Genomic DNA, 25,420 nt, shown 5'->3' with positions numbered 1-25,420 from the left:
CCCCTTGTGGATTTGATGACCCACACACCTCGTACAGCTGCTCTCCATCATCACTCATGGTAACGGTATCTCTCTATTCACCATCCGCTTCAAACCGCTCTAGCCACCACCAATCTCATGAGCCCCCTCCAAGTAAAACTCGTCTGAGAAAAATTCGGACTGGGGTTTGACAGACGCGCAAACGGCAGCCGGTCCGCGGGCCTTGGCCTTTTCTCTGCCTAATGCAACAAACGACTTACCTTTGGCCAACAGTTCTCGGTGACAGTTGCGAGGACAGGTGTGCTTGTTTGCCCAGTGCACGTTGTCGCCCCACAGTCGACATCAGTGTCATTCACACCACGGAAAAAAAAAAAAAAAGTGGCAGCAATGCTTTCAACCAGACGTTTTGACGTTGCCACAAGTCTCCGACCAGGAGAGTCCCGTAACAAGCGCAAGCAATCAGTCACCACGCACACAAGCAAGACACGTCGAGTAACCCGCCGATGCCGATATCGAGACCGATGCCAAAGAGGGAAAACAGGAACAAGAGGTCCAAAGCAAAATGGCAAACGGCATCAGCCGACGAAGAAGGAAAATGCAAAAGAACAAACACACATGTTAAAACTTTTTTTTTTTTTTTTTTGGTTCGCTCTGAGAAAAAAAGTTAAAACGGTCATGCGAGCAGATTGCGAAGCGCCGGCAAACTGGAACTTGTGCGTACACTTGGACTGCCTTTTTGCCTGCCATGAACGCTGAAAAGCATCCCAAGCCCGTTGGCCACCCCAATCCAACCCCTCCGGCTATATCAAACCTATTCCCCACTCAACTCACGTTCAGGGCCTAGCAGATCGTCCAAGCCAATCAGAACTGGGTAAGCACGCCGAGCTCGGGGGAAGTCACACAAACATTGCCCGCTTTCATCATGGACCTGGTGCTTGCTTTTACACTACCTTGTATTCTTTGTTGGAAGCGTCCTCAAGACTTGGTGGTCAGCGCCACCGCAAGGGCAGCCAAAAACAGTCAGCACCATCATCCCCGTCACGAGGATCTTGAGCCGCATCAAACTCGCTCCGGCTCGCGCAAGGAGAAGCGGAGCAAGCGCGAGCACTAAAAGGGCAAAAAAAGGCACAAGACGCCTATCATCGCGAGCGTGCCTGGCGCTTTCACCAAAACCTTTTCTCAAATGCCCAACTGGCCGGCGAGCGTGATGAGCACAATGGCGTAATTTCTTTGCTGCACAACGCAGCAGCTGCCTCGACGCTGTCTATCCATGCTGTCTCGGTCAACGCTGGCATGATCTTTTGTGATGTGTCATGATGTTCGTATCACAGTCAAATGCGTTGAAATAGATTGAGGAATTGAGGGCCGATCGTCGCCCGCCGGCTTCTCGGCGGCACTCTTAAACCTGAGCTAGCGCCTTTTGCGCAGCCGACGATCCATAGCTTGCGACACCATGACTGGCGTGAACAAGGCTTCCTCAATTACGCCTACCTACAGCTCGGCGATGACGTCGTCAATGTCATCGTTGGCATCAAGGCAGGCTTCAACCTCGGGATCTGTTTGCGTGCCCACGGTCGCTTGCACCTGTGTGCTGCTGACCCGAGACGATTGGATGACCACGTGCTTTTGGACCACTTGCTGCACGCAGGTCTGTCCCTTTGAGGTTTCACTTTTTTGAATATCAACCTCCACGCCTGCCAGCTTTGTCAGTATGTGCCACTCTGTGGACATAAATTGGTAACCTTTCCGTGCTTTGCTGGACGCCGCCTTGTGGTTGAGCTGCGCATTTGATAGTCGATTCATGACGAAGATAATCATTGACATGAAGACACATGGTGACAGCGACATAGGGATTAAAATAATTTGCACAGATACAAACGCAGATACATCGAACTAAAGCGTCACAAGAAAAATGACCAATCAAAGCCACCGTGGGTTATGCCTCCCACGTGATCTCAAACATCTCACTGGTCAGCGACGTCATGCCTGCAGCATTGACACAGCGCACGGCTATTTGGAGCTGCGCAAGAGATTCTACATCAATGACGTGGGTCGAGCTAGAGAGGTCCGCCGATTCCACCAAAGCCCAGTCCGTCAAGTCCAGGGATCCAGCACGCGCGCCATCACCAAAGATGACAAAGTGTCCCAGCTCATTGGGCAGTACGTCTTCTTGGCAAACACCATGCAGATTGACCGTCACCTCTGGGTATCCTGCACTCACAAGTTGGGGTACTACACAAAAAAGGACAAGGGGCATACCAGATGGATCATTGTGAGGCAACGAATCAACGAGTAATCTCAGCTGAACATCCAGCCGTTGCTGTAAAACAAGTGACTTACCGGCCGCAATGATGGGTGGTGTGCGATCAAGAACGACCTCGGCGGTGGCCAACTCTTGAACCTGACTTTCCACGCGGACCCGCGTTGTGACCTATCATCACACGATGCAAGAAAGCTCATGAGAACGAGTGGTTCTCAGCATTGAAACAAAAGAAGAAACCTTCCAGAATTTTACGTACCTGATATACCACCCCGGGCAGAAGCTGGTTCGAGTTGACAGCATCATTATTGCTGATTCGGAAGCTGGTGGCACGGCCATGCTGGTACCAGCAGATTGAGGTTTCACGGGCAACGCTGCCGGATGGACAAGCGGGCAGACGAGTACGACCATCAGAGTAGGGACATGCTGTCAAAGGCCCGGCCTGACAGCTGGCAAGGTGGCCGTCAACACGTTGGACAAGCGTCTCAAGACCAATGTCCGTTTCAGTATCGCGATCCATAGCAGCTAGCAGGCGCTCGTTTGGTCCTGTCAAGTGTAGTAACAAGGCTTCCTCGCCCTGGACCACCCAGGTGCCAGAGAACAACTTTGTAGCCGCTGCAGGAGCAAGAGCGTATGGCTCCGCTGTAATTAACGCCATATCCGATGATGTAACAAAAACAGATGCCGAAGTCACTTTCTCCATCAAACCAGCCCCGTTAACACAAGCAACACGTGCATGAACCACGTCATCGGCCTCGAGCGGCGTCGTCATGGGCACCAATACACTCGATTGCTCAAAGTGCACGACTGTTTCACCGTGCAACTGGTTGTTGTTGTCGGGAGCCAGCACCGAGACGTGGCAACGGAGGATACCTGATTGCGGGTCTGTCGCATGGTAGGTAACGTTGACGTGAGAGGCTCCAGCCACAATGCCACTTTCTGTGGTGGGCGCAATTTGCACTGCTGTCACCTCTGGGTCTGACTCGTCAACAATGGCTACCACCTTGTCATTGGTGGCGCGAACCCGCAGTCCAGCCCAATCCTGAGCCTCTACGATTACGGCAACCTGGTGACCGTGCTCAGGTGCACGCTCGTTTATGTGCAAGTTCAACGAGTCAATGCTATCGGCTGGTCGCAGTGGGAGGTACACGGGTACCTCAGGCTGGCTGCCAGCACCTGCCAACACACGTCGGATGCCACTGGCGGCATCAGCTATAACCCAGTGCGCCTGCAGTTCGTCAGCACCTCGGTGGTAGGGCTGATCCACCTGGACTGCACCCGAGCCAGCCTCCAGTAAAATACCCATGCCATGACTTGCGCAGTCGGCAGCCACGACATGTGCACCACCATTTGTGACGTGGACGTTGCTCGCTACGGGAGCAGGGTCAGATGCCTGTGCCGTGGCGTACGCCACACCGGAACTCGTCGCAAGATATGCTGTGCCCCAATTGTATTGGCGTGCAGCGTCGCGAACGGTTGGATCATAACCTGTGGCCACGCGCCAGCCTGTGGGCACGGTCATTGGCGCAGACTGACACGTTGTTCCCGCAGAATCGGCACCGCTGCCGTGCAAAACGGCAAATGTTCGGCCTTGCACAGTGACGCTGGGTAGTGTGCGTGCATCAGAGTTGAGCTCCGCCACCTCATGGACACGCGTGCTGCCGACCAAGAGCGTGGCATCCATGTCTGCGTGGAGCAACGTGACCTCAAGCTCTACAATAATGTCCTGGCCCACAGCTTCAACTTCAACCCAGCGTTCTATTTGCTGCCGAAAGCCTTCACAGGATGCAACATGATGCACATCACCATTGACTGCGTTGGAAACAGAGCCGAAAATGCGCAGAAGCGTGCGTGGCGCGCCCCCTGCGCAGACAATGTCAAAGCTGATGGCAACGCGTGTTGGCCATGCCTGTTGCCCCAACGTTAGGGTCATGGTCAGCTCCACCGGGGCACCGGGCGTCAGAGTCATGCGCGTGCCACTCAGTGAGGTTCCAAGAATGTCGGGCGAGTCAACGGAAAACTCGTGAACGGCATTGCCTTGCGTAGTCGTGCCAGTCGCCGTCAATTGGCTGTCCAAGGCACCGGTTTGACTGTCGCTCAGAGGCACACGCAGCACGCGCAAAAACTGGGGACCTTCCTCGTCCAGCATGAGGGGTTCGGAGACAGCTGCTGCTGATGTCAGGCCGGCGCTGTTGATTGCCTTGACCAAGGCAACGTAGGAGGCGCCCGGCACAGCGTCGGCCAGGGAGAGCGTCGCATTGGGATAGAGACCTGTCGATGAAAAAACGGCGCTTGCTTCATCTACGACACCGTTGTTCACGCGAGCCAAGGCCACAACATACTCGGCCAGAGCACTTTCAGGGTCCACAAAGCCCTCGAAGCGAATGCTCACATTCTCCTTCACACTTGTCGCCGGAAGATACCCTCCACGCGGACCAAAGTACACCACTCCGACCAATGGCGGAGTGTCGTCCACCATCACGCCATCACTCACGACCTGGGATCCAAGAGCCCGCCAGCAACAAATGGTCGTCGTGGTGAGACGCTAGTGCACACAAACTGCAGCGCCTCTTTTAAGCCTACAACGTACCTCGAGCGTGTGACGAAACTTGGTTTCAACGCGCACCGCACTATAGTACCTATGAACCATGAGCAGCATGCCGACGTGAGATTTATCGTGCAGTTTCACTGCACTCACTGCACTGCTCACATTCAATCAGGACATACCGCTGTCCATGAGCCAGGCTCAGCCCCGTGCTGCGCAGGGCGCCCGTCGAAGCAGAAGCCAGAGTCCAAGCCAACACATCCTGCTCTCCCGGTGTTGTACCAAACCCAACCTCATAGGTAGCAACGTTGTCAAGATCGCTCAATGCCACGACTGAGCCAGTCACCTGTTATGCATACAGCCACAAAAGGCGTTAGCTGACTCACGGCTCGTGGAGCGACTTCAAAAACACCCATGACTTACCACGACGGAAGAGCCTTGCTCTGACCACGCAAACGTCGTGGCCAATTCGCTGGTGCTTTGCTGGTCGTCTGCAATAAACACCGCAACATGAGATGTTCGAAATGGGTGCACATGTGCCATCCAGACAAGCAGAAACTCGGCTTTCAGCGTACCGATGTCATGAAAGGGCTTGGGGAACAACTTGTCATCGGTACCAAAGCCGGGCACGGGTAGCTTGTAGCCATCCAGCAGTGCGGCTTGCTGATTGACCCGCAGCCACTCGTGGCGGATGGTGACGCCATCGCTGCGCGCCACCACAAACTGGTTGTAGGTGCGCCATGCACGTACGTAGGCAAAACACTCGATTCCATTTGAAAATGCTTCGGCATCCGGCTCCAACGTGTGCACGTACTCTGTAAAGTGACCAGCATCCAGCCACGTTTCGACATGGCCGCCACAAGCGAAGGCAACCTCGTAGCGCAACGGCGTTGAAGTTGCTGTCCAGTGAGCACCCAGGGTGAATGTGTAAGGTTGTTCATCCCAATCTTCGCCAAGAACCAGGCCGTCTTCAACGACAAGAGAAAATGCGCCTGCATCAACGCTCGAGTCATATACCACGTCATCCAGTCCATTGGGACAGCTACAGGTCCCTGAACCGACAACAAAGTCCTGGCAATATTGCCAGCGCCAGCAGCCGTAACGTGGGGCTAGCACTCCCCCTTCGTGTCGTTGTATCAAGAAGGATTGTGTATGCCGCAGTCCAACAGCGTTTTCCTGCAAAGGCACCAAATCAAGTGAGCATACAAATACCTTTATCGGCCATTAGTAGAATGCGAGGAGTTTACCGAGGTGAAAGAAAGGAGCGACACTTCTCCCATTGCCTGAGGCACATCCACAACAAACCTAGACCACAACAGGCGCATCACATGATTGTTATTCGATCGCAAAAGCTGTGGTCCCCAACATCATGTTTGCTCAACTGCACAGCATGCATCATAGCGCACCCGCTTGAGCTATAGCTTGTAAAAGTCTCCGGCGCCTGGTCGCCCACTTTGACGTAGAAGCGCGTAATGTCCGTGCCCTCCTCGTCGATGGGAGCGGACACCTTCACTGTGTATCGCCACTTGCCGCCGGCAATGGCGCTCCAAACACCGTTGTGATGAAGCTTGATGGCTAGCGGTGGAGTTGCGTCCACGGCCAAGGAAACCAAGTCCTGGGTCTGACAGTTGCCTGCGCCGTCACAGCTTGAGATGCGCGGAAAGTATACCTCACCATGCTGCAGCGTGAGGTTGAGCACACTTAGACTGGCATCGTACTCCAGCTCGCTCACAACAGCAAGCTCACCGCCTTCCTCGTCGTGATGAACCGCCACCTCCACTTCGTGGTAGCGCACGCCGGCGCCACCCACGTCTGTCGAGGTCCAATCGGCTAGCAGCACAGAGCGCAAGTACTGTGCCGACACGGAGGTCCGCGTGATCGGGTGCTGCCAAGCAAAGCCGCTGACGGTGGGTGCCGTCGTGTCAACACCAAAACTGGCGCTGACCCCCTCGGTTGTTTGGCCCATCCCATTGGTCACACGCACGCGGACAAAGTAGCGGGTCCCAGATTGCAGAACGTGGCTTCCAAACCGGTGGTGAATTTCGGTGTGGTGGACTGCCGTTGTCCAGTCCAAAGCGTTGCACGCATCGACCGTTGTTGACAGACAATACTGCACCTGTGCAATTCCACTATGAGGGTCAATAAAGCCCGCTAGACTGGCGCGGAAGCTGCTGCGGCTTGAATGGTAAGGTAGGCCCTCAGCGTTGTAGGCCTCGACCGCACCCGGCAAAGGTGCCGAGCAATCCACGAGCAGTGAAGAGGTTAGCGGCTGGCTCCGCTGCTGGTCGGTGTTGGTAGCGTACACGGTCACGCGCAGGTGCTCACCATCCACCAGACCGTGGGCAACCTCGACGCTGATGGCTTTGCGCGTTAACATGTCATGAAAAATGCTGCCATCTCCCAGCCTGTCACCTACCAACACTTGGTATTCCAGAATGGCAGAGTCTGGTTCCTCAAAAGCCCCGGTCCAGTCCAAGCCGAGACGCAACCGGTGGTGACGACCTTCCACGCAACTGACCGTTGCTGACAGTTTCGATCTGTCCACTGTCGGTGGCGTGGCGTCCAGCGTCACCAAGAGCTCTGACACGCATGCGGAGAGACCAGCTTCGTTGGTTGCGCACAGGGTGGCAAAGATATCGGCGCCATGGTGATGCAGAGGCACTCGCAAGTCCCAGGGACTGGCTGTGGCTGTGCTTGCATCTCGGATATTTGATGCACCGGCACTGCTGCCCAGGGCCAAGGTGTGCTTCACCACCGAGCTCTCGTCGTCTTCAAACAGATCAAAGTCGACGCGAAGCAGGTAGCCAAGCTCACCTACCCCGTCACCCATAGGATCCATCTCGCCTTCCAGGTTCCCCACGAAATAAGGCGGCGTTGTGTCCACAAGAATTGGAGAGCCGGTTAGGGAAGCCGTGTTGCCTGCAAAGTCAATGGCCTGTAATGTGGCGTAAATGGGCAGGCCACTACGAAGATTCAGGCCTTGCAAGAGAAGAGCGGAGCTTGCTGGCTTTACGTCGTATACCGCAGCAATGTCGCCACGGCCCGCTTGATAGCCAACCAAAATGTTGAGGTCGGCAACATCGGAGGTGTTGACGTGCCAATGAAGTTGCAGCGCCTCCGTGCCGTGGCCCACCTCACGGCTGGCGTGGGGATGAGACACCTGCAGGCTGCTGATGTGTGGCGGTGATAAATCCACTTTGACGTCATGCGCGCAATACCGCCATGCCGGGGATTGGGGTGTCGCCTCGAGGATGGACACGCAGAAGCGGATAACCATGCCGTCGCTCAAGCGCAAGCCTTGAACCAAAGCGTATTGGGCCGTCGTATTGCCTCGGCTGAGCATCGTGGTAGTACCGGCATCGTTAGATACGCTGGATAGGTCCCAGCCATACACAATGTTCTCCAAGCCCAGGCGTTCAAATGCTCGCCAGCGTCGAGGCCAGAACGCCGCAAAGTGATCAAGATCGGTGGTCGTATGATGACGTTTGGTGGGCAATTCTTGCAGCGCGGGGTTTTGAGAGACATCGGCCCAAGCAACCTATCAACATGGACCAAGAGCCAGCATCTGATGAGATCTAGGATATCAAATATAATCAGCATTCAACGTCCAATGACGCACCGCAACGACTGGCGTGAGAGGGTCTTCAGGCACGCTGCAGGTGACCATGGTTTCTTTGGCAAGGCCATCGGGTGTCCAGAGGCGAATGGCAGCTTGCAGACTGGTGGCCTCGTGCAGAAGGTGCATAAAGTTGACGGCTTTGAGAGGAACGGTGGTCTTCATGTGTGTATCATTCAGCTCCAGACGGGGACGCAGTGTCTGACTTGTCGGCCAAGTCCATGTCCCCGCCACAGCCAAGTGCCTATGTGTAAGTGCGTGCAGCATGGTGGTGAGGGGTCGTGAATTGACAATCAAACAAAAAGCAGCAAGTGGGGTGTGATTTCCTTACCCTTGGTCATCGACAAGGCTCGTTTCGTAGACGCTGACGGCCTTGGAATTGGCTACAGCAGGGTATAAAGCGAACAGGTCAAGTTCTGGTCAAAATCATGGCCGGACTCCCAATCCTCCCTCACATATGCCTTTTCACCAAATACCAGTACTCACCGTCTACTGTGTCAAAGCGCTCCCACACAAGCGAGAAAAGATAATCGTCTGCACGATCATCCGTAGTCGCAACGTTGCATGCGGCTGCCGCCACGACAGCTTCGGCCTCAGCAGGCAAGACCAACGCCTCACTTAAAACCGGCTGCATGCAGCCTCCGGGTTCGGGGAAGCAGGCTTGGGCAGCCACGCGAATCTCGTTTCCTGCCATTGATTCAGCCACGGCCACATGGGTACCATGCTGCCATTCGGTCAGTCCCGCTTGCTCAACAAGAGCCTGATCAGGGGCATCGTTTCCACCAAGCCCACTCGTCAGCACAGGCATCCAGCGCACCTCGTCAACCAAGGTGCCTATGCTGGCCGGTGTCACCGTGGGTGCGCTCCAAACGTCATGCGCACTAGCCCCAGTGTGACCCAAGGCACGGCAGGCTTTGAGCTGTACAGGAGCTAGAAGCTCCAGAATGTGTGCGGACGTGCTTTGAATGGAAATGAGCAGATGGGTGCTCAGGGCCTGAAATTCCATCTCAGCACTGGTTGTAGTACTCACGCCGGCAGCACCCAGCAAGGCGTCGGGCAGAGCACCCGCGCGAGCTGCATACACAGACACTTGCAGCTGGTCGTTGGCTGACAATTGGCTAGTCGCCGTGACGCTCAAGGTGTAGTATCGACTTGGTTCAACGGGAACAGTGTGCTGAAAGGTAAACAGCTGATCACCCAAGGACGTGGAGTCTGATACAAGGGCAAAGGCGGTGGCACACTCTTTAGCCACGCATTTGAAACTGGCAGTCGTTTGGTTGCAGGTACGGCCCAGATGGAAATCAATACTCGGCTTGGTATTGACTGGAGTCACGTAGGCGCCGTTGGTCGTAATTTCCTTCGATCCCGCCGTATTGGATGCACGCAAAACCGTGCGATAGTGACGACCGGCGACAAGTGAGAAGGAAGAGAAGACGTACCCCGTGCTTGACCCAGGCAGCACGACCCAGTCAACCACCGTCTGTGTGCCCTGCCCAACCACCGTGGGGTCAGAACCATGCCCACCTGCCGGCGAGGCAATTAGCGACACCTGCAGCAGACTGGCACCCGCCACGCTCGGCCACGAGGCACCCAAATGTACTGTCTCCGGGATGTAGTCGATGTCGGCCTTGTCGGCCACCTCTAGTACGTCCCAGATTACGGACAGCGAAGGTGGAGCGTATACAAGCTCCACTGACACCGAGGCTTGATTGCGCATGCCGACCGCGTTGAAGGCTGTTACACGGAGGGCATAGACAACATTGGTGGCATTCGTCGTGCGTGGCGGTGATATTGTGTAGGTTGCCGGCACCTCACCCAAGCAAGAATCGGGGTCTGGCGTGACCACTGTCCTCTCCATGAAACCACCATCATAATCTAGACAGAAAACAGCCATGAGACAAAGTGCGCTCTCTCTGAGCTAGCCATTACCGTGTACACTCTGCGGACGAGATGCATCGAAAATCTTACCAATGGCAATATCAAAACGGCACAGCTTTGTTTCAGCATCCAGGAAGAGTTGATTAAAGTTTGTAATGACAATATCATTATCGTTTGTCACCGTGGTCAGTGGGTTGGCATTGTGCACGGGCTTGGTGTGGTCCGTAATAAATGGTCCCACGTCGATCACCGTGCTCAAGCCCACCTGATTGGTAACCTCAACTTTGAACGTGACCTCGTCCAGGCCCTCCAAGGCTAGCGCAGAGGTTTCCAAGTAGTTGTTGCGCGTTGCGACGCTGGCCTCGGTGCTACCGTCCGCGCTCAAGACAGAGATGGTGCTGCGCCAGATACCACTGTCGGCATCTTCTGCGTTCCACGAGGCCACCAAATGTTCCAAAGAGCCGTTGTAAACCAAGACTGCGGGTGTCAGCTGCGCGCAGGCCAGAGCTTCAGCAGGCAAGGCGGTGGCGTTGCGGCCAGTGGCAAAGCCCCGAGGTACATCAAGGCGACCGTCAGTGCCTTTGAAAAAAACGTCACTCCCAGCCATGACCGTAGCAAAGTTCCGAGAAAGCGCTGGAAAGTTGCCATCACATGCTTGCGGCAAAGGCTGTAGCACACCCCACTTGGAGATGTAATACTGAGCAGAGCCGTCATGAGAGGTCACGATGCCTGGGCGAATGGCCGCGCCCGTGACGGCCAGATTGGAGGCGGTCGGAGGGGTACGGTCAAAGCCCACGCCGTCCGAGCATTGGATGGCCGAGTACAACAGGGCGTTGTTCTGGGCCATAACATTTGCGTAGATGCGCTTCGTGTTGCTATCCACCATGACTGTCTGACTGTGCACGTTGGCCTGGAAGAGCGCACGAACAGGCGCCGCGGCGAGCCACTGCGCCTCGTCCACAGGTGACAAGTAACAGGCGTTTCCATGAGCTGGATCAATGTTATTCTTGCCACAATAGTCCTCAAGAGTAAGGCACTTGTCGGTGAAAGCAATAAAGTAGTCTCGCACTTCACTCTCTGCGTCCACGAAACCGGTAAAGCTTGCGTGAAGGGTCACCTGGTTGCCCGTGCCCACTTGCATGAAATCAATGTCGAGCTGCCCAAGGGAAGCACTATCTTGCACGTGTGCGTGCGTTACATCGGGTGGGGTTGCGTCGACGCGAAGCATCGCTTCGAGCGTGGTTGTGATGCCCGCATGATTCTCACCCACCACCTGGACCAAGTAAAGCTGAGCAGCTGGCACGGGCGTGTAGTCGCGTGAGTAATGGTTGTTGCCATCGAGGTACATGTGCTGACGGTAGCAGTGGTCAAAGTTGCCCGCGGGATCGTACGCTGTGCATCGGCAGCCTGAGCTTTCGTGGGCTGCCCGAGTGACGTCGCGATCTCGCGTGGACGCATACCACAAAAATGCGCTACTCGTGTCGCAGGACGCAGACGTATCGGCGTTGCGTACAAAGCGAGTGATGCCAGCGGCACGCTCGTGCACCAGTTGTGCAGCAGTGGAGTGCAGGTCAAGTTGATATGTGCGCACGTCAACGGTCCGAAGGCCACTCTCTTCGTCCAGCAAGCTAAAGGTAAGCTCGACATGACGCAGGTCGTGGTCAATGATGAAGAACAAGGGCATGGTCCCACGCGCCTGGACGGCGGGCAGGTCCTTGAGAGCGCCACTAACTTCTGCATCGGCAGCCAAAAATTCCTCCAGCACCGTGATGGTTCCGCCAAAGTCCAACACCACATCGGGCGTGTCACCGACGGGAGGAGAGTGATCCACGCGAAACCTCTTGTTTGTCATGCCCACTTGATTGGCACGCTTCGCCGTCCCTGTCACCATGTTGTGCTCGACAGCAATCGGTGTCCAGGCCTCAAAAGCCACCATGTACTCATAGCCCGACACCAGACTCATGGAAAAGGTATGATCTGGGCTATGCGCCAGATCTTGCCAGCCGCCTGCCACCTGCGATCCAGTACCGTCCCACTTGCGCAAACGCGTAATTTGGCCCTTGAAGCGGTCGATTCCTTGCCAGGTTTCAAAGACGAGGGCATCGCGATCGAGATCGTATGCGCTACCGCTCCAGGAAGGCGTATCAACGAATGCTGGCTGCTCTTCCAGCTGCATCTCCAGACCGGCCACTTTGGGACTGCTGAAGATGGTGCGGTCAATATAGGCGCGCAAGCTCGAGCCAGTTTGACTCGTGTAGTGATGATGATCATTTTGCTCTGTACTAACATCGGTTCCGGCTGTATCCACCATGGTAACACAGTTGACGGTGCAATCGAGCTCGACCATGGGCACATTGGGGTTGAAGTATACGGGGACACGTCGGGCCAACATGATGTTAACAGAGCCGGCATCGGCAACGGTCAACTCGGTAATGACGGGCATAATGTCCGAGCCACCAAGTAGGGTATTCATGGCGCTGGTGCTGAGGCCAAAACTTTTGTCATTTGCCGCGTGTGCATAGATGTTAAGGCTGGTAGAAGCTTGGCTGGCGCTTCTGCGGGCACTCATGGCGTTGCCCACTTTGGTGGCCGAGAAGGCTGTGAGCGTCATCGTCGAAATCTGGTGACCCACCGCACGCCATCCAGTGCTTGTCCAAGAGCAAAGACTCGAGACGGAGCTGACAAAGCGCTTGTTGGCTGAAAAAAGCAGCGCTTGCGTTGCGCTGGAGCGACCGGAGCAACCACCATCGTTCCGTGCATTCTTCTCGGCATTGAGCGGCGTTGCTCCACTTCTTTGGGCGAGCGAAGGTTCGACGCTACAATGCCACGGAGCAACATAGTCCAGCTCGGCCGTATAGGTCATGTGACGGGTCTTGCCAGAGAGGTTATTTCTTCGCACAGTGTAAGTGTCTCGCTCACTATCACGCATGTTTTCAAGCTTGTTGCGGATATCGGACGGTCGAACGTAGTTCCAGTACCCTTGATTGGACGCAAAGAACGAGAAGCGATACTTGAGGCCATGCTTGACGACAATGGACTGCGAGGCACTGCATGACATTGCCGAATTCGGGCTGCTCTCGCCCTTGTTGCAAGTTGACCCGCTCAAACTGAGGTCAAAACCTGCTGTCTCCGTGCTTGAAAAGCGAAGACGCGTTGAGGGCCAGATGAGGCCGCCCCGGCCTTGATCCTGATCTTCTGCATTCTGATTTGCATCTTCCACGGTGTGTCGCAAGATGTACGCGTCGTTGGAGATACGGTAGCTGTATGACACGTCAAGCGCCATGGTCTGTGCCAAAGAAAGCATGACAGGTGTGGAAGGTGAATCATTCACATCACTACTGATCGGATTGATTACAAGTACCCTCTGTCGTACCTTGTCAAGATTGCTGAGGGCGGGTGTGAGAAACTGATCTGGTGTGTGACTCCGTTGCACATCTGTATTTGGGCAAGAATGCGCCAGACAGGGCTGGGTAGAGACACTGTAGGCAGACTTTCCAAACATTGTCAACGTGATGCCGTAGATTGATGGATCCGTAGTAATGCGGTTACAGTGGCCATTGTTATTGTCAAAGTACACTTTCAACGACCCTTGATTGCGATGTGAAGCCACGCAATTGCATGTCTGCCCAGCGAAATGACACCAGCCGTTTTCGGGGTCGCCATAGCTAGTGCGCGTGACACCGGCAGTAGTGAGCCGAGCCGATATGTTGCAGGTGGCATGCGGGGAGCTGTACTTACGAGGTCCAGCAGGCTATAGTCGAACGCGCAAAAGGCATCAACCCGTTGGTTCCACAAGTCTTACTAAGGCACGGGTGCGTCCACCCGTTGTTACGCAATAGCTAGGGTGAGTTGACAGAAAGCAAAGGCGCACTGCCGTCTTTTGCAGATGCTGCAACGACTCGCGTACCAATTGGGCCGTCCGCTTTGGTCATTATAGCTATTATACAAGCAGTTTGAGCAAGAGGTCGCTCCCTCGTTCGAGTAAGTGCCAGCCGGGCACGATTGATAACTAGAAGCGCCAGTACCGCTGACAAAAGTTCCTGCTGGGGCGTTCTGCCAAAGCGAAGACAAAAAAAGGCGTATGAGCAGCGCTGCAGCATTTAAAACGGCGAGGAATGAATACCAAGCCTCGCACCGAACAATAACTAGATCCATAATTATTTGTGTATTTGCCGGCTGAGCAATACTTGCAACTACAACCGATTAGAGTTTTTGCGGGGAGGAGGATGCACGTTTTACAAAACAGGTATAAGTTGAAACAGGATCGGCACAACACGGTAGTTGAAACGATACGTCGAAGAGCCCTTGCACGACCACTGACGAGGTTGCTCCTTCAATGTCCGAGTATCTGCCTACGAAAGAGCAAAGCTGTGGTTAAAACAAGGGCTCGACTTGACACCCGTTGAACAGCACATTGGCACCAATACCATGGCCTCACCTGTGTTGCACGTATAACAATCCGTGCGATAGGCAGTACTTGAAGCATATTTACCCAGTGGACAGGATGCGCAGTCCGACCCGGAGGGGTTGTAATAGCCCGGGTGGGCAGAGCACGTGCTATCACAAACACACTATGATAGCCCGACAATATCGATCGCATGAGCAAACAAAAGCTCTTTGTTGAAGCAGACGCATGATAAGCACAAGACAGTTCTCAGACCTCATCACAAGCGGAATCGCAACTATCATCGCACGCCACTCCAAAAGAGCAGCTCTCGTCACAGTCTAGTCGAGAGGCCAGGTGTGAGGTTTAGCATGTGAGTATGCTTCATACGATTCCAAGCAGACTCACTTTCGTCGCAACTCCTGTCCCAAGCACAGCTTGCAGCTGAACAGTCTTGGCAGGTTTTTCCTGATGTAGAGCAAGAAAAGTATCGGCGAGAACGGGCAAGGTTTGAGTTGACTACGGCTGTCGCCGCAACCTTAGGCTCCAGGACCGGAAGAAGAGTGTCGTCCAGCGAGGCGCGAAGCTGTGTCAAGGCGAGGCGCCAATCTTCTTGACTCTTGTATGCTGAACTGCGGGGGATGTCACTTGGTGAGATGACCGCCTTTTGCAATGCCGAGATGCGCGTCGCCGTTGTAAGTTGCAAAGCCATGAGGGTCTCTGAAAAGGTCGTAGCCCGCGCACTCTGACGAGAGTATAAAGGGACGGCCAGCGTGGCGAGCCAAAGGTACGGCCGTTGGGTCTGAAGGTTAGTGAGTGTAGTGCTAAGCTCGGAGCAAGTGATCGGCAAGGTATCCGCTTGTTCGCATAGGGCTGTCAAGCGGTTGAGCCATGAGAAACTAGGCCTAAATCCCACGGTAGCGTGCAGCGACATTTCGTCATTTGTTTGAGCAAAATGTACTGTGCCTGTAATGAACAGAAAAGGAGAAGCGTGAGAATGAGGCCATGGTTGCTCTCACAATGCAGAGACGAGTGATTGAACCTAGCCCAAGACCAACCTTTTGGCAGATAGATCCAATCGCCAGGGTGCACGACGTGGTGTTCACACTGCATCTTGGTGACTTCGATAGGACTGGGGTTGCGACACCCTTTTCAAGAAAAATGAGGGGTGGGTCTCGAGATACGAGGCGTGGAAGCTCACGATGACTCGATAAAACAATCGAGCGTGCGGACCTTCAGTTCTCGAAGCCTCGTTCTCTTCCTGTTGAGCCCATTCGGCTGGGGTCCAGGAGGTGTCCGGTGGTGGGTTGGTGCAAATGGTCCAGTGTTTGGTGCCCGCGAGCTGAAAGGAAAAAATGCTGTGGTAGGCAACATGTGAGCTTGGACTTTATAAAAAAAAAAAAAAAAAAAAAAGTAGTCTGGTCCGTGTTTTACTCAGATTTGAATAAACCTAGCCCGAACTTACTCGTTGCGATCAGTATGGGGCGGGAGGGCTTTGGCATTGGGACCGCTTAGATAGTAATGAAAGGTGGGCTCGAGAAGAGCGAGAGAGGCAATGACATCGGCTATCGTCTCTTTCCGCTCGTAGAGGTCTTCCTCGCGATGGCGCTCGTAGAAGTAGACTAGACTGTAGCCGTCATATAAAAGGTGCTGGCGCAGGCTAGCGGTTGTCAAGTCTTCAGAGGACACAATGGTGCTGTTCGCGTTGCGAAGAACAAAGACGCCTTCGTTAAACAGCCGAAGCAAGGCATCCTCGCTGCGATTTAAAATGGGTTGCAAGAGAGCTTCAGCCAGAGCTGCATGGGTCAAGCCTGGTTTGACCAGCAGCGGGACGCTCGAATTTGTCGCTGCGGAGACGACGTGCTGGTTGTGGTAGTAGTCTCGCGTGAACTCCTCGACACTGAGGGGCTCAAGCAAGCCTGGCAGGGCAAGCCGAAGGCTCTTGAAGCTGTTTTCCTGATCAAGGCCACGCTGGTCTTGGCTGAGACCCGCATGCGAAGCAGAAGAAGCCGGAAGCAGGCTTGAAGATGCGAGCATGGCGAGGAAGACAAGCATCCTGCCTGCATGTGATGACACCATGGCGTCGGTCTGAAAAAGCAGTTGAGTGTGTGCTCTTATGTTTGATCTTGTTATCTTACGCGCCGTGCGGGCTGCTGCTCGACGTCACGTGTGGTGCCGCCCATAGGTGCGCGCAAGCGCCTCACACCTGAAACCAGCCAGTGCAAACCATGGTGAGCGCCAGCCAGCCGTCGAGACTCCAAAACGCGACCGCCCACACACGCACACACACACACACACACACAGAGAGAGAGAGAGAAAGAGAGAGAGAAAGCTGTTACAGAACAAGCCGAGGCAACTGTCTCATAACTGCAAGCAAGAGAACGAGCGGCCAGTGCCGGGATACGCCATACACAGGCACTCGGAGGTCAAGGGCCGAGCACGAGAAGAGGTGCTGGCCGCTCGCAGGCAAGCAACGACAAAGCGACCACAAGCACCAACGGCCGACCCTTCCTCTTTCTTTCTCTTTTTTTTTTTTTTTTTTTTTTTTTTTTACCTTCCCTCCTCTCGCCCTAGCACCGAGCAAGCGAGCAAAGGAACACAAACCGACCTCTTGAGCCCCGGCGACAGCTCCGGCGACAGCCCCGGCGACAGCCCCGACGACAGACGGACCAGTGAGGCACCGCAAGACAACCCAGCGCAACGTGCCGTGCCCAAGGCTAAATGACCCGCGCGCATTGACAACCATCACCACCACCACTTTCTCTCTCACACGCATACCTACACATGCGTGGGAGCGTTTAGCTTTTTTTCTCCTTTTATTTCAAGACTCTGGACATGTGAAGGAATGTTTTTCACTCCTGCCCGCCAACCCAATACCCTTGCTTGGATCAGACCACGGTCTCGAAACTATCATTATGGGTGAAGTGCCCACAGGTTCCATCGTTACCCAATCAATCAAAGAGAAAACTCGACCCATGATGTCAGAATCAATACCATAAATCCCACATTTAGATTAGAACCTCCCATACTTCCAGCGCGCGCAACAAGGTGAAGTGCTAATTCGAGTTGAACACGTGTTCTGAACATATATCCGGATGTAACATTTCCTGTATCGACAGGTTAGGCATGAATTTTGAAAGGGAAGCGTCGTGTGAAAACTCTCACCCTTAGTGCTGGCCCCCGTCGCTACTTACGGCAGCGCCGGGGCTCACCTGCCCGACGCACATACCATGCCCGCATGTCTGTACCCCTTGCACATGACTTTGATTATCTGTTCCATATCTCAAATCCAACGCGAGCGTCCACCCACCTTCTCGTCGAGGTCATCCTCGGTATTGTGCGGTCTCTCCTTTTGTCGTTCCTCTCTCTCTCATGTCATTGTTCAACACACACACACACACACACACACACACACACACACACCTCGATTTTCATCCGAGCTGGTCTCTGTCGCAACGCCCCGTCTCTCTGTCCCTCTGCTGAACGCTCCCTATATATCCATCTATTCAGCTCTATCGCTGTGTTTCTCTGGACACACACGTGCACGCGCCCGCACCCGTCATACCAGCACATTACCTCGGCCAAGGGCCGTTTGGATCCAGAGCCATGGACATGCGCCAGGTCATTGTACGCCCCCCAAAAAGGGAGGGTTATCAGTTTGAGCTTATGGGTAGGTCCTCGTCGCCACCTACCTTTGAGTCTCGCGACTTTAGCGTTCACGCACCTTCATTTACCTCACGTGCGCTCCACAGGGTCGCATCCCGTCGTGCTTCATGTGGACCCCAGCGGGCACGCTCACAACTCGGGTCTAAGGTCTGCTTGCTCGCCCCCCGCCCTGTTGCCCCATCTTTTCCAAACACAAGTCAAACTGAACCACCTGCAGGCTGCGCTTATCATTTTGGTTTTGACCCTCGCTGGGACGCCTTAGGTCCGGTGACGTGATCATCCAGATCAATGGTTCAGACATGTCAGAGGCACCACACCAGGCCGTGGTCTCGTTCATTCGCAACAACGGACATGGCCCCATGATGTTTACCGTCATGCAGGTTTGTCGTGAACTTGCTGCGCGTCATGCGTTTTCGACTTCAAACCCTACCCCGTTGCAAGAAATGCCAAGCCAAGGCGCTCATGGGTCGCCTTCTTTTGACTGCGTAGCTGGTTCCCGATGAAATTCGCGAGTGGCGCCGTCGTGTTGCACGCGCCTATGCCTATGCCAATGCCACCCGCCCTCGCTCTGCGCAGCGCACCACCCTCCATCTCCAGCCAGCCAGCAGCACGGGACGAATCAATGGCGGGCGTCTTCTCACAGCGCAGATCATGGACGAGGTTGGCGAGCTCGAGTGGTCAGGTGAATCCAAAGAGATAACCGACACGGGGGCTGCGCCTACCATGCCTCGCGCACCGGCGCTGCGTCCCATCAAATCAAATCGCTTGGCTTCGGCCATGATGGTCCGTATCAACGAGGAGGAAGCACAAGAGGAAGCACGACAGGCAGCACAAGATGAAACACAGGAGGAAGCACGAGGCGGCATTGAGGGCGTGCTATGGATGGGTCAAGGCAGTGCTGCAGAGCTCGAGGCGTGTTCTCACATGGAACGCATCGCACGCGCCGTCACTGAGTTGGATGAAGCTCTTGCTGAGCCGACCACGTATGTCTATCTGCTCCCCTGCACCTTGATGCGTCTGGCTTTACCACCCTTGTATCTGGCGAGTGCCGAAGCTGACCACCGCTGATGCCATATATCCACTTAGCCTGGCGCCCGAAACTGCGGCTCAGCGTCGCTCTGCAGCAGAGCAAAGCGTCGCCTCGGGTAAGTCGAGGGTTCACTTTGACGACCATGGCTCAGGCTTGTCCCGATGACTCATCTCATGTCACTGGCCGCTGTAGCCACCTGTGCCCGCCACTTAAAGCTGGGCGGCTGTCCAGCTGACCTAGTTGTTGTGGACGAGCGCTTCGAACTCATCTTGGTCGTTGACAACCAAGACCCGGTCTTTGTGGCCAAGTAGGTGCATGACAGCTCGTTAACACGCGTCCCGCATCCCTTGCTGCCTCCTTACTGTTGAAATGACATGCCGTGCTACCTTGCCCAGGGGCCAGCTTCCGGCCAACGAGGCCATGCCTGCAATGGCAGTTTGGCTCTGGCTACTCTATCGGCATACGCACGAGGCGTGGGTTGTAACCTTGCGCGCCGAATCTCCCGAGGCCGACCTGCTGGTTCTGCCCTCGACAAATCCTGGACGACCCCCTGCTGGAGCTGTGGGCTGGCTCGCCTGGAGCGCCGATCATGATGGATTCGAGGTCCAGTCCGGAGTCCGTCTCATGGTTGCCTAAGCACACCACGCCATCTGCCCGCGTCGCCTCTGGATTGTGCCTACCATACGAAGACCAGTGCAGAACACATTCTCTTTTTCACTTGCTATAACCCCAGCAAACCATCAAGTGCTGGCACTGCGTGCCCCTTTTATTGTTTATTGTTTGTTTGTCCCCCTATTCAAGAATTGCCATGAACATTGCCACCAATGCGACGTGAAGCAACTCGCCGCCTATCCTTTTCTCGGCCGGCGCCACCCCGAGGAGGTTTTACATGCATCCATATGTTGTAAGTGTCCCTCCCTCAAGCGCTGCCTCATTGGCAAAAGCCTTGAGAAGTTTCTTCTCTCTCTTCAAACCGACCAAACCAATTCACATGTCAAATCTAAAATGTCAGACGGATGAATGCTCTGACTGAATGACATTTGGTACTTTGCATCGCCCGGACGAGCGCCTGGAAAAACGGCAGAGGCAGGGGGAGGGCCGAGCGCTGGGGCAGAATGGCGGTGCGACAGCTGCGAGAAGCCTTTGAAGGCTTTGAAACTAGTCTGAGGTATGTCCTTTTTTTCTCTGGGACAGCCGGGCAAGCAAGTGGTATGCCCCTTCTCAACAGTGTGCTGCTGCTCCTTCTGATCGGTCCCCAGCTCACTGGTCGCAGCCAGCCGTCCTCTGGCCACTGATGTGGACGAGAGCAACCAGGAAGCCGTCAAGATGGTAAGAAGCACCTCCTCGCTTTACGTGAAAGCGACACGCTGATACCGCCTGCGCAACGTGCCATGTTCTAGGCTGTCGAGGAACTTTTGAGCAAGCAGACAGAGCTAACCCAAGCCGCCCGACACGTCGACGCAATTACAGCCATGCGCACGCGCATCGAGGTGAGTCGAGGCCAGGTTGCTGCCACAATGAGGAAACCAAACAGCGTTCAAGCAAGGTCGTCATGATATATTCGGACCTGGCTTGCACTCAACTGCAGAAACGCAAAACCCGTTTGGCCGAGCTCAAGCAGCGCTCCTCGCGGCTGGTGGCTGAGCTGCAAGCCTCGGCCCTGCAGATTGTAAGACTTCGCCCATGCGTTTGGTCCATCACAATACGAGAACCGTTTTGCCTCGCACCCTGGCCCGCTGCTTTTCCGCAACCTGGCTACGTCCGTCTTGACTCATACCTTTCCACGTACCATTCTGCCTTCGTGCTTCGGCCAACAATCGCCATGGCTGCAGGAAACTCTCATGGATCAAGCGGACAAGAAGTTGGAAGACGCTAATCATGCCATGTCTGGTACGCCCTTTTGACGCCCTGCGTGGTAGGGCTTCTCTGGAGCCTTTTTGCAGCTTTGGTGACCATACTCTGACGCATTTCGACGTTATTTAGCTGCCTTGCCACCCGAGCAAGTTGTGGATTACGCCTATCGACTTGCAATGGCGCGTAGCATCAATGCACCGTTTGGCTGGAACTACGGTACGTGCTTTTTTTTTTTTATTTTTTCCCTTGATCGCTTGATCGTGCCAGCACATTGTGCCGCATGCTGCCGCACAATGCGCATATCCTCACCATCTACTCGCCTCCATCTGCAGCGGGTCGACACGAGCGACCCTTCCCTACAGAGCTCCAGCTCAAGGCTGGCAAGCTCGTGGAATTTGCTGGTGTTCCACCCGTCAAAGCCACCAAGCCCAAGGATCAAGATACTGGCAAAACCACCGCCAAGGATGAAGGTACGTCCCCTGTGCTTTGACATCTTTTGAATGCGTGCGTCAAAGTGCAAATGGACTTTTTTAAATGGACTGTTTTACCGTGCTCCTTGATTCTCATTAGAACCATCAGTGTCCAAGGCCGCCGCTCGCACGGCAGAGCAGGCTGCTGGTGATGATGAAGGTGCGCTGCCCCTGACAGTCCGTCAGGTTGCCTTCCTGACTCACGAATGTACTCATCCACACGCGGACGCACATGCCCATGCACCAGGTGGGCCGCCATCCAAGCGTGTCAAGCCCGAGCCAGCACTCAGCGATAGCGATGCACTTTCTGATGCCAGCTCAGCCGTCACCCAATTACCAAACGAGGACCTGCTTCGCCGTCTTGCTGAAGAAGTCGAACAGGAAGAGGAGACACCGATGCCCAATCGTGCGTCAGCGTTGCTTGGCCGTGTCTTGTGCTTGGTGTCGAGTCCTGGCCATTTGTCCTCCCTCATACTCTGTGCTTGTCTAGCCACGGCTTCTGGGCCTGCAAAGGCACCCGAGCCGACAGCGGCACCACTGGAGGCCATGCAAAACACCCACGACACGGGAGTCAAGCAGGAAGAAGAACCCAATGCCGAAGAGCCCACCGAGCACGTGGAGGTGAGCCTGCAGTTGTCATACCAAGCAAGCCTGACACGCCTGCCACCCTGCCTCACATTGTGTTTGGTCGCACGTTCATGATAGGGTGATGTGGTCATTCCCCTCGAGTACTTGGATGACTCGGATGATTCCGACTAGTAGCACACAACGGCAGAGTGCCAACGTTAAGGCTGCTGCTGTTGTCGTTGCTGCTAGGGTTAGCTGCTGTCGTTACTGCTGCTGTTGTTGTTGTTTCTTGATGTGCCAATGCCGCGAACTGTAACCTGCAGGCCGTGCATCAAATCAAAGCCTTTTCACAATCTTTACTCACCCGTGCGCGGTTGCATGCTCTATCATCATCTGCCACGCAAGACATAAGCCATTGATGAGCTCTGTCTTCTCTCTCAACCTCTCGTTAGAACTCTCACACCCTCCCTCTCAAACTCTCTCACGCTCTCTCTTTCTCTCTCTCAAACCAATTCAAATTCTCTTTTCCCTCTCTCTTCTCTCTCTTCTCTCCTCTCTCTTCCCTCTCTCTCTCTCTCTCTCTCTCTCTCTCTCTCTCTCTCTTTTCTCTCTCTCTCTCTCTCTCTCTCTCTCTCTCTCTCTTTTCTCTCTCTCTCTTCTCTCTCTTCTTCTCTCTCTCTCTCTCTTTTTCTCCCTCACACACACTCTCTCTCTAATTCCTTTCTGAGTAAGTCATTGCACCAGGGCCACTGGGCTCGGGTCGGGTGGGCCATGGCACACCGTCTGTTGGACGGGATGGGGATCGTTGGTCGCGGAGTGCTTGTGTTTGAAGCTTTGCTCGTCTTGTGGTTGGCTTTGATAAAGCTCAATGCCTGTCATCTCTGCCGTGTGCTCATTGGTGGTGTGCGCGCTACCCAGGCTGCTGTCAGCTCGTCATGACTGTGGTGCCGCCAATGATTCGGCATCTGGGTACCAGACTGGGAGCTGCGGCAGCAGAACGGACTGCTGCAACTGGCTGGAGGCTCGCAGGGGCCATGTACCCATCGCCCGTGCTGCTTGCAAGCCTTCTTGCCATGAGCTCCTTTACGGCCGCTGCCGGTGCGGCCAGCAGCAGCAGCACCATCGTGCCTCAGGCCCATGTCGCTGTCATTGGCGGCGGATTGGCGGGTTTGGCGGCGACAATTGAAGCACAGCGCAATGGCGCTCGTGTCACTTTGGTTGAGAAGGAAGCGCGCATTGGCGGCAACTCGGCCAAAGCCACCAGGTGTGTCAATCGTGTAAAAAAAAAAAAAAAGCTTTGCAACCGCTCCCCCCGCCCACCCCAAGCATGCCAGTCATTGGATCTCACAAGAAATTGCGTGGCCATCTAGTGGCATGAATGGTGTGCACTCGCGGGCCCAGCGTTTGGCAGAGAGCCAAGACTCCGTACAGACCTTCGTCAACGATACATTGCGTGCTGGGCGTGGGCTTTGCAATGAGGCTCTGGTTGATGTGCTGGCCCAGCACTCGGGCGAGGCCGTCGACTTTGTCGAGTCCTTTGGCGTGCAGCTCGACGTTCTCTCTCAGCTCGGCGGCCACTCCTTTGCGCGCACCCATCGCGAAGCTAACACCCCAGAGGGCCGCCCCAAGCCCGTTGGCTTTGACATCGTGGCAGCCCTGCGTGGACACGTGGAGACACTCGCACAGCTTGGCCTGGTTCACATTGCCACTTCCAGTCGCGTCGCAGGGCTTTCGCGTGCTCATGCCATGCCCACAGAGTCAAACGGTGCTGCAATGGGACGTGGCCAATTTCAAGTCAACATCGAGACGGCAGTTGGGGAAAGTACCGCACGAATGGCCCAGGCCACACCCCTTCTGGCAGATGCCGTCGTTCTTGCCACGGGAGGCTACAGTAGCTCGGCCAGCAAATTACACGAACATGCCCCCTGGCTCGAGGATCTGGCCACAACCAACGGCCCCTGGGCCCAGGGCGAAGGCTTGGACCTGGGTTTGTCTCTCGGTGGCATGACCGAGCATTTGGACAAGGTAGCGCTCGCTCTAACGTCTGGGTAGCACGACTTGCCCGCCGCGTGGCGCCCTTGTGTCTCCAGTTGAAGCCACCTTCTTCTCCTCACCATCAGCTTCTTCTCCCTCTTTGCTTCAACTCACCTGCCCATCCTCGGGCTTGCTAGGTTCAAGTTCATCCGACTGGGTTTGTGGACCCTACCAATCCAGCGGCGCGAACCCTCTTCCTGGCTCCTGAAGCCTTGCGCGGTGCTGGAGCACTGCTGCTGAACAACATGGGGCATCGTTTTGTGGATGAGCTGGCGCCCCGTGATACGGTCACCGGCAGCATCTGGCGCTACGCTTCGTACGACACGGACTCTGAAAACCTGGATGACCCTGCCACGCCCGTCCACGAACAGCGGCCCACGGACGCCGAAGCCTTTTTGGTCATGAACAAGGCCGCGATCAAGAAGTTTGGGCCATCTGCCTTTTCCTTCTATAGCAAGGTGAAAAAGTTCTTCACCGAGGTCAGCGGCACAACCGGGCTGGCCGAGTACATTAACGGGGTAAACCAGGAACGACAATATCCCATCCATGTGGAAGAACGCATTGTGCGTGACACCATCGAAGCTTACAACCGAGCGGCAGAACATGACTTTGCCGATGCCTTTGAGAAGCAGACCTTTCCCGTGAACTACAACATGGCCGTCAGCTTTGGGGACCATCCCCTCTTTGTGGCTCGCATCAAGCCTGTGGTTCACTACACCATGGGAGGCTTGCGCGTTTCGCCAGAAGGCCAACTGCTTGACACTCACAACCAAACCATTGACGGCGTCTTTGCCGCGGGTGAGGTGTCTTCGGGCGTGCACGGTGCGAATCGCCTGGCCGGTAATTCTTTGCTCGAATGTGTGGTCTTCGGTCGTCTGGCGGGTCAAGGTGCGGCAGCTGCAGCAACCAAGGCCACGGCCGACCTCCGCCATGCCCATGATGAGCTGTAATGTGCTTGAGTGTGCATTGCCCTACATTCAGTCCCGGGCCATTTGAGCCCGCTCGCTATTGAAAATGGCTTTGAGCCTCAAAACGTAACAGCACCTCAACCTTTTTCTCGATTTTTCTTCTTCACTTTGGCAACGCCAACGGCGGTCACCGACGACAGGGCATGGATAAGGCCACAAGAAAACAAAA

At 55.1% G+C, this 25,420-nt stretch overlaps 3 protein-coding genes across 3 annotated transcripts; 2 read left to right on the top strand and 1 right to left on the bottom strand.

Annotated features, from left to right (window-relative positions):
• Positions 1–1,470: 1,470 nt before the first annotated feature.
• Positions 1,471–16,717, bottom strand: MONBRDRAFT_26810 (uncharacterized protein; the record flags this gene model as incomplete). The annotated part of the gene is made up of 24 exons (XM_001747077.1): positions 1,471–1,758; positions 2,018–2,211; positions 2,320–2,410; positions 2,499–4,736; positions 4,830–4,878; positions 4,967–5,130; positions 5,208–5,275; positions 5,360–5,826; positions 6,191–8,322; positions 8,404–8,644; positions 8,732–8,783; positions 8,887–10,134; positions 10,369–13,564; positions 13,652–14,029; positions 14,081–14,117; positions 14,186–14,331; positions 14,414–14,471; positions 14,600–14,630; positions 14,717–14,849; positions 15,071–15,130; positions 15,201–15,628; positions 15,721–15,810; positions 15,896–16,020; positions 16,128–16,717. 24 exons carry the CDS (start codon positions 16,715–16,717, stop codon positions 1,471–1,473), a joined length of 12,504 nt encoding a protein of 4,167 aa, XP_001747129.1.
• A 1,394-nt stretch (positions 16,718–18,111) lies between these two features.
• Positions 18,112–20,181, top strand: MONBRDRAFT_37713 (uncharacterized protein). Its single transcript, XM_001747203.1, has 7 exons — positions 18,112–18,332; positions 18,415–18,475; positions 18,591–18,708; positions 18,818–19,311; positions 19,415–19,473; positions 19,551–19,665; positions 19,754–20,181. The coding sequence occupies exons 1-7, from the start codon at positions 18,269–18,271 to the stop codon at positions 19,992–19,994; spliced, it is 1,152 nt and encodes a 383-aa protein (XP_001747255.1). The 5' UTR covers positions 18,112–18,268; the 3' UTR covers positions 19,995–20,181.
• Positions 20,182–20,473: 292 nt separating this feature from the next.
• On the top strand, positions 20,474–25,330 carry MONBRDRAFT_37712 (uncharacterized protein; the record flags this gene model as incomplete). Its single annotated transcript, XM_001747202.1, has 12 exons — positions 20,474–20,526; positions 20,618–20,687; positions 20,759–20,848; positions 20,947–21,027; positions 21,191–21,248; positions 21,342–21,428; positions 21,545–21,682; positions 21,783–22,088; positions 22,173–22,303; positions 23,179–23,513; positions 23,620–24,274; positions 24,421–25,330. 12 exons carry the CDS (start codon positions 20,474–20,476, stop codon positions 25,231–25,233), a joined length of 2,817 nt encoding a protein of 938 aa, XP_001747254.1. The 3' UTR covers positions 25,234–25,330.
• Positions 25,331–25,420: the final 90 nt, after the last annotated feature.

This window comes from Monosiga brevicollis, genomic scaffold, assembly GCF_000002865.3.
Source record: "Monosiga brevicollis MX1 MONBRscaffold_15 genomic scaffold, whole genome shotgun sequence".
In the NCBI taxonomy this organism is placed as follows: Eukaryota; class Choanoflagellata; order Craspedida; family Salpingoecidae; genus Monosiga; species Monosiga brevicollis.
Note: the sequence above shows the minus strand (reverse complement) of the source record. Positions and strands in the feature narration are given on the sequence as shown.

Excerpts from the sequence above, each read along its gene's own strand:
- MONBRDRAFT_37713 (XM_001747203.1), top strand. The coding sequence starts at position 18,269 with ATGGACATGCGCCAGGTCATTGTACGCCCCCCAAAAAGGGAGGGTTAT. Across the intron at positions 18,333-18,414 it reads TTATCAGTTTGAGCTTATGG|GGTCGCATCCCGTCGTGCTT; the intron begins GTAGGTCCTCGT and ends TGCGCTCCACAG. Across the intron at positions 18,476-18,590 it reads GCTCACAACTCGGGTCTAAG|GTCCGGTGACGTGATCATCC; the intron begins GTCTGCTTGCTC and ends GGGACGCCTTAG.